Source organism: Fusarium oxysporum, chromosome 14 (genome assembly GCF_000149955.1).
Source record: "Fusarium oxysporum f. sp. lycopersici 4287 chromosome 14, whole genome shotgun sequence".
Classification (NCBI taxonomy): Eukaryota; Fungi; Ascomycota; class Sordariomycetes; order Hypocreales; family Nectriaceae; genus Fusarium; species Fusarium oxysporum.
The window spans coordinates 688462-696046 of record NC_030999.1 but is presented as its reverse complement, the minus strand read 5'-3'; the positions used below and the strand labels follow the sequence as shown (position 1 = coordinate 696046).

The 7585-nt window shown below is 50.3% G+C and overlaps 2 protein-coding genes across 2 annotated transcripts; both read right to left on the bottom strand.

The window, feature by feature from the left end:
* Window positions 1–3494: 3494 nt before the first annotated feature.
* FOXG_14237 (uncharacterized protein) lies at window positions 3495–4436 on the bottom strand (the record flags this gene model as incomplete). Its single annotated transcript, XM_018394317.1, has 1 exon — window positions 3495–4436. The coding sequence occupies one exon, from the start codon at window positions 4434–4436 to the stop codon at window positions 3495–3497; it is 942 nt and encodes a 313-aa protein (XP_018253951.1).
* Window positions 4437–4630: 194 nt separating this feature from the next.
* On the bottom strand, window positions 4631–6819 carry FOXG_14236 (uncharacterized protein; the record flags this gene model as incomplete). Its single annotated transcript, XM_018394316.1, has 8 exons — window positions 4631–4657; window positions 4710–5461; window positions 5509–5722; window positions 5776–6020; window positions 6079–6205; window positions 6258–6519; window positions 6567–6600; window positions 6651–6819. The coding sequence occupies 8 exons, from the start codon at window positions 6817–6819 to the stop codon at window positions 4631–4633; spliced, it is 1830 nt and encodes a 609-aa protein (XP_018253950.1).
* Window positions 6820–7585: the final 766 nt, after the last annotated feature.

Below are 7585 nucleotides of genomic sequence, written 5' to 3'. Positions count from 1 at the left end.
TCTGCTTCCGGTTGTATCGAAACAGGAACTGATGTTGCTATATCCTCCGTGATAGGCAATGGCTCAACATCTTCTTCGTCCAGATCAACTTCGTTGACCGTAATGGCGAGAGCCTGTCCTGATTCAGGACGAGTTGTGGCAAGCTGTGGATCGTACATGACTTTCTCGTCAATTTGAACATCACGAGATACAATTACACGATCGAGGTGTGGAATCCAAACTTTGTGGATATTAGTTGCGTCGAATCCGACAAGCCATCCCGTGAGCGCGTTTTCTTGTAGTTTCGCTCTGGCCGGACGAGCTTTCTTGTTCTTGATCAATACATAGGCGAGAGAGCCAATGATTTTGAGATGTGAGAGGTTCGGCTTTCTGCCATGAACCATCTCAAACGGAGTTTGCCATTGTTTTCGTTGAACCGGGATGCGATTGAGGAGGCGGGTAGCATGAGCAACGATGTAGGGCCAGAGTTTCTGAGGTAGATTTCCCTGTATTCGAAGCTTGCGAGCGATAGTCATGATCACCCCCCCAGAACGTTCGGCAGGACCGTTCTGATCTGGCGTATCTGGTGGAGATGGATTGAAGATGATTCCTTTCATTGTAATGAAATGCTTCCATTTCTTACCCAGACCTTTCTCGCCATCTGATCGGATGTACCGCGTAGTGAAACCCCAGTTGTCGTTTGTAATGGCGAGAAACTCTTGCGTAGCCGACAGGAGTTCCTCTTGAGCCTTGTTCGGGAGATTGAAGGATACGTGGTAAGCCGAGTGGTCGCAATAAAAGTGAGCGACCCAGGAGTCGGCGTTGAAGGCTTCCTCCATATCGACAAGGTCGAGATGTATCCTTTCAAAAGGGTAGGTTCCCCTCCAGGTTGGTACACGTGAGATTTGCTGGTGCGCCTGTCCGAGTTGGCATTCGGGACAAAGCTCAGATTTTCGTTCAAAGTCGTGAGTGCCAAGTGCGACTCCTTCGACTACTTGAGGCACGTGTTCGAGAGCTTCCTTACGGATATGGCCAAGCCTTGCGTGCCAGATATCCATAGATGCTATTGCCACTTGAGGTGTTCTCGACTTGGTCGCCATTGCAAATGACTTCACAGCCTCTTGGTGCGACTTTGCCTTGAAGACAGCGTCCTTCATGCAAGGTTCGACCACTCGGAAAGCACCATACTTTGTTGCCTTGAAGGCATTTGATCCATCCGAATACTCCATCCAACAGGTCCTAGTATTAAAATAGAGGCCTTGTTGTTCGAGAGAGTGCGTGTTGATGAGGTTCCAGTGGAATCCGGGAACATGGGCAACATTCTCGATCTGGATTAAGCCTGGACCCGATGGGGTATCAACATGGACTGTGACATTGCCGACACCCGTGATGTATGTGCCTGAGTCGCCAAACTCGATGACTTCATTTTCCAGAGGCTTGTATTTAGTGAAGCGAGATAGGTCATTGCAGACATGCGTATCCGCGCAGTTATCGAGTCGAAAGCAGTCGCCGTACTCGTCTTTTGCGGTTGTGCTGAGTGCGAACTTTGACGTAACAAATGCAGCTCTTGATTTGCGTGGTAACGCGGCAGCAGTGTTTGAAGTCTCGTCTTCTGTCGGAGTCTTGTGTTGATTCTCCGTACTGTCAGACTGCCAGAACTTAGGTAGGTTGATCTTGTTTCTCCTAAAGTTCTTTTCGATGTTTGTCCGAAGCCTCCTGCTCCCTTTGACTGCAGTGATGACTTTCGATTGGACTTGGATGGCTGGTGTCCATCCTTCTGGTGCCTTCGAAGGATTTAGGTAGTAGCAGTCAGCATACTTGTGAGACATGCCACAGACGCACTGTTGAGGGTTTGTGCTCGAAGATGAAGGTTGTGTTCGCTGTCTTTTCTGCTGGGGCTGGCTCTCCTCGTTTTGCGAGTCCCAGCCATAGTCATGCTTCCTATCTTGGAATGTGGCATGGGCTGCTCGTCCCCTAGTAGCGTTCTCCTTCGGTGGTGCCATTGTTCTGAATTGCCTAATACAGAATCCGATCGTGATCTTCTTCTCGGAGAGGGTTGGGTTGAGCTTGCGGAAGGTCCTGAGAGCTCTGTTCGTTGTATTCTGAGCTTTCTGAACAATAGTGGCATCATCATTTTGATCATTTTCGTCCTCTTCAGAATCAGCCGAGCTTGCAACGGTGATAGAGCCGTTACTGGCATGGTCAGGGTTAATCTCGTTAAGCGCGGTGAGAAAAGCGTTTGAGATCTTCTCCATTGCTTTTGCTGCCTCCCTGATGAGGTTCTTCTCGTTCTCAACCTGAGCTTCTTTGGACTTCATGTAGTTGTAGAACGGTGGGTTGACTTCACGAGATGCTTCAATGAACGCATCACAAATCTGTGACTCGCTGAGATTCTCGATCTTGTAACGCTTGGCGTTGCTGACGAGAGCAGGCCAGCGGCTAAGCCATTTGTCAAGACTAGTGTTGCCAGGGCCTTTCTTAAGCGATTCGAACTCGGTCCTGACATTCTGCTTCTGATCTTTCGCAGTGGGTTGGATGCTATCAGCCAGCGCGATGAGTTTGCCGCGGACGTCATGGATTCCGAGGTAGTGTTGCTTGAACTCCTGGCACACCGTGAGGTCGATGCGATCAGAGACCTTGTCATATTTCTTCTTCTCGCTCTCGTAGATAGCCTGGAGGCTGTGGTATTTCTGGATCGTATCCCTTGCTCGCTGAGTCTGATGGTTTGGTCGCAGTAAAGACCAGGTTTTCGATCCCTTCTGGATCACAATAGTTCCAGACATCATTACGCACGGCAAGGTCCTCGATAGAATTAATCCAGTTCGTCCAGTCTTCACGGGCGTTGAGCATAGCGAGGTTATGGTCTTTGATCGACATCTTGTGTTTGATGATTTTTGGTAAAGGCAATGTTAACTTCACTTTTTAGTTGACTTCTATTTAATGCGTTAGCTTCCTTTTTTATTGAAATCATTATGAAAATATCAGTTTTTCTGAGTCTTCTCTGTAGTTGCTGCTTTCGCGGCTGGTGATGAACCCCGCAGTAAGCATAATGCAACCGGTCCAACTTCGTTCCGGTTTCTCTGAAGAGAATTTCCTGTCGGAAGAAAGATTTCATTGCGTCCAGGTTGACAGGAAAGCTGGTAATGGTGATAAATATCGCGTGCGACGTAGCGAAAGAGTCTCCGGGCTCATAACTGTCGCACTGAGCGTGCTTAAAGGGTTAGAGTGAATATGATGAGCAGCAGTAGTGAGTTGATTGGTTCTATCTTCAGTGTGGGGTATTCCATCCCACAGGTTTTACTTTAAATCACCCAGCTTGATTACTAAGGGCTGTTGTTCCTGAGGATCATTGAGACCATGCCCGGCCTGCGACACTAGGTGTCAAAGGAGACGTTTTGACAAATTTTACATTAGTCCCGTGCGACCATACTGCATACGTAATCAAAAAAGCAATGTGATGATATCAGACGGAACGAATTTCCCAATACAACAGACATTGTTCCATGCCAATAACTTCAATTCTGATCAAATACTGTGTAAGTGAAATTGGGCATTTTGTATGAGGAAACTTTTTTTTTGCGTGCCGGTAGGTGGGTGCTGCCGGTAGGTGGGTACTGCATGGTAATGTCTGCCAGTTTCTCAGCCCCGGGCTGTAGCCACGCGTTCTTCCGGTTCGTTGCAAACGACTGTCCCGGCCCCTCGTATACTAAGCTATCGGCGATATCCCGTAGCCGTACCGTCTGCTGCAGCTCGCCCTTCTTCCACCGGCCACCCATCAGCTTATCGAGCCAGTCTTCAGCCTCCTGCAGCACCGCCTGAGCCGTCGACTGGAAGCCGGCCACGGTGATGCTGTCGCCCAGATAGTTAACCGTCTTGCCGTCGCTGTCCCACCACAGCCGTGCCTGCCCCTCCTCGTGATTGCGGTACCCTCGGCCGTATGTCATCCACCGGATGATCGTGCCGAACGGCGAGTACGAGCCGCTTGTGAGCCATTCGTGATGACCCTTGTGGAAGCACTCAATCGCGGCGAAGCTCGTCTCGCACGCCGAATCCTCCGAGTCGTACGGGTCATCCTCGAAGAAGTGCTCCAGCATCAGCACCCGGCCGCACCACAAGAAGCCGGCCAGAAAGCGGGTGTGCGAGTGCGCCGGGACCCAGTTGCCGTCCTCCTTGATGCCCAGCACGGCCGTAAAGTGCAGCAGCGGGTTGCGGTATTGCTTTCGGCCCAGCTTCTGCTTGATGCTACTGATGCAGAAGCGGCAGATGGCTTGATCATGCGCAGCGACATCGTTTTTGATATCGCTATCGAAATCGGTGTCTGAATCTGCCTCTGCCTCTCCATCGCTGCTGCTCTTTTGATTCCGCTGCTGCTGCGGCTGCCGCCTTCTCTGCCTCTGATCCTCTTCTCTTCTCTTATTGTAATCGGCCACGATATCTGTTGAAATGGGAAGATCCATGTTTCTTAATTCATTCAAAAGATGCAGTAGGAGAGCTACTGTTTATGTACAGGCACCACCTCCGTGGAATGTTCCACCTTGTTCCACACCTTGCCACCGACTTGGTCGTCTCACATTTGTGATCTCCAACAATATCACACGTCGCTCGATTCTGATTCCGGGCCATTTGGGTTCGTTTGAAGTCCAGAAGTCGCTTAACCACTCTTGATCAAATCAGCAGCCTATATATGTTAGTAATATGCCTCATAGTCAGCATGCTTGGACGTAACTAACCTTCTCAGCGACAGCATAAACAGTTGTCATGGTGTGCGTGGCGGGAAGCAGAGGCATGACACTGGCATCGACGATGCGGAGTCCCTTAACGCCGTAGACCTTGAGCTTCTCATCAACAACGCCACCTTCACTGCGGCTACCAAGTTTGCAAGAACCAGCGGGGTGGAACAAAGTTGATGCACTGGAACGGATAAACTGTTCGAGGTCGCTGTCACTTGTCACGTTAGCGCCAGGCACGAGCTCAAACGGGTTCAGTGCCTTGATTGAGGGCGCGCCGGAGAGTTTTCGAGCAAATTTGACACCTTCGGCGAGAATAGAGAGGTCCAGAGGGTTCTTCAGGAGCTCGGGGTTGGCCTCAGGAGAGTCAAAGATGTTGGAAGACTTGGCCTTGACGGAACCTCGAGAGTAAGGGTGTTGAAGGCCAAGGACCGAGGTACCATCGGCCCAGATGATCTCCAAGATGGCAGATTGTGTGTCAAGAAGTTTCTCGTTGAGAACCTTCTGCTGCTTCTTGTAACCCTTGACAACCTCGGCAGGTGTACCTGTAGGGAGGAACTTCGAGCCATCCTGGCCGGTGGCTTGCTTGTGGATATCTGAAGCAGCGCTTGTGTAGTTGGAAAGCGGAAGGAAGAGAAGGAAATCAGCGGTAGGTGAAGTTAAAGGCCCCTTCTTTTGCTGCTCATATTCAGCGCGCGCCTCAGCAGCGAAAGTGGCGTTGTTGGTAAGGTTGCTGCCTTGAATAGGTGCATCGACTAAGCAGCGTCAGTCTCCGGTACTGTTACTGCAGGGCATGACTTACTTGTGTTCACTACGGCAAGAAAGACGTGATCGTGGAAGTTCTGGCCGACAGCCGGGAGATCAACAACAACGGGGACATTGATGGCGGAGAGAAGAGCCGAGTCACCAATACCAGAGACCTGCAGGATCTGAGGGGTGTGAACGGCTCCAGCCGCAAGGATGACCTCCTTCTTCGCCTTGAGAGTCTTCTTGGCGCTGTCCCTGTTCTTGGCAAACTGCAAAGAAATCGTCAGATATGAACGAGGGTCCGAGAAGAGTCGCAACTTACCTCGACACCATTAGCCCTCACGGAGCTTCCATTCTTGCTAGTGAGAACACGAGTAACTTGATGGCCTGGAAGAAGCTGAAGGTTTCTGCGCTGGGAGACAGCACTGTAGTAATCTTGTGCAGAGGAGCGGACAAGAGTCTCGGGATTGAGGTTGTGAGGGCAGAAGTATCCTCCAATCGCGCCGCCGTTGGCTTGGTCGACGGCGATATTGATGTCGAGCTCTCCGGTGGCTTCTACGAGGTTCTCTGAAGCATGTTAGTATTAATCCATTTTGCGAATTGTATACGCAGAAGATGTACTTACTCGTTGTGGGCCAGAAGAAAGCCGAATAACTGGAATGGATGTAACCTGAAGATCCATGAGCAGAATGGTCTGTGGTGATGCCATATTCCTTCTTGATACGGGCAGTTGGCCCAGTGAATTTCTCGTTCTAAGACGAATGTTAGTTTCGATCTTGCACATTTACCGAGTTCTTAGTGTACCTTCTTGAAATAAGGAAGCAGGGTTTTCCACTGCCAATCGCCATTGCCAAGCTCAGCCCAGCGATCGTAGTCTGCCTGTGATCCGCGATCGTAAACCATGCGGTTCAGCTTGGTAGAACCTCCGACGACCTTGCCCAAAGGAATCGAGATGTTGCGTCCATTGAGCGAAGTGGTGGAAGGATAAGTGAGATTCCAGTCATACTTTGTGCCAACAGCATTACCAGCAAGGCCTGGAATTGCCACGATGTCCTCATTTTTATCGCTGTATATATATTAGTATTTTCTTGGGTTAAATCACGTGTATCTTACAAGTCACCTGCTTCAATCACGAGGACGGTCACAGCTGCGGGTGCGTCAGTAAATATCGAGGACCGGTGCTACTGTAGAACGTACAAGGATCCTCCGATAGGCGGTTGGCAACAGTGAGGCCAGAGGCTCCTGCACCGACGATGATATAGTCATATTCCGTACGCAAATTGACATCTTGTCGCGGGTAGGCTGATGCAGTTGTTGCATACAGACAGCTGAGAGCTGCCAAGGTAAGTGCTTGGAGTTTAGGCATGATCAAAATGAATGAAAATGAATGAGTGTTTGTATTTTCTTAAATGACAACTGGGCTGATCAAACAGTACCTGTATGGGAATTGCGCGGGACGAAGTCGATCTTATACCCTCCTGGCCCCAACAAGCAACGGACTGCGACTGATATAGAAGGTGTTAAAATACTACGCCACCCCATGCACATTGGAGCGGCGATGGGGCGCATGGGGTAGCCTCAGCCGAAGGCCGTGTGTCCGCGGGCCGGGAAGCTATTACTACTACTACGTACTGATCCAGTGCCATGGCCATTCTTGGTATTATATATCATGTAAGGACTCCGTGTAAGAACCTGTCGTTTCCTAAGCTCCTGATCCCTCATCTTCATCTTCATGCCATCCGGGGGAGACCCGTAGACCAGGTGATTACGATCAAATGGCGCATCTAACATCAAACCCTCAAGCGTTTTTACACGAGAGACAGCCACGTAGCTTAAACCGGTCTGAAAGTCCCGGCAGGAGAGATCCGTCACGATCATATCTTCTGTGATGCTTTGTGACTTGTGCACGGTAATAGCGTAGCATACGATCAGGGGAAACTGCGTGCGAGCGCAGAGAGTGGCTCCGATGAGAAAGTCTCTCTCAACTGGGAGAATTGGGACAATCTTTTTGCCATCGGGGGTGGTCAGGAACACCGGTCCGTTGTACTTGTCAAACTCCATCATGATAACACAAGGAGGATCTTGGATGGGGTCAGCCCCGGGTGCCCAGCCGATGTCGTAAACCGTACCGC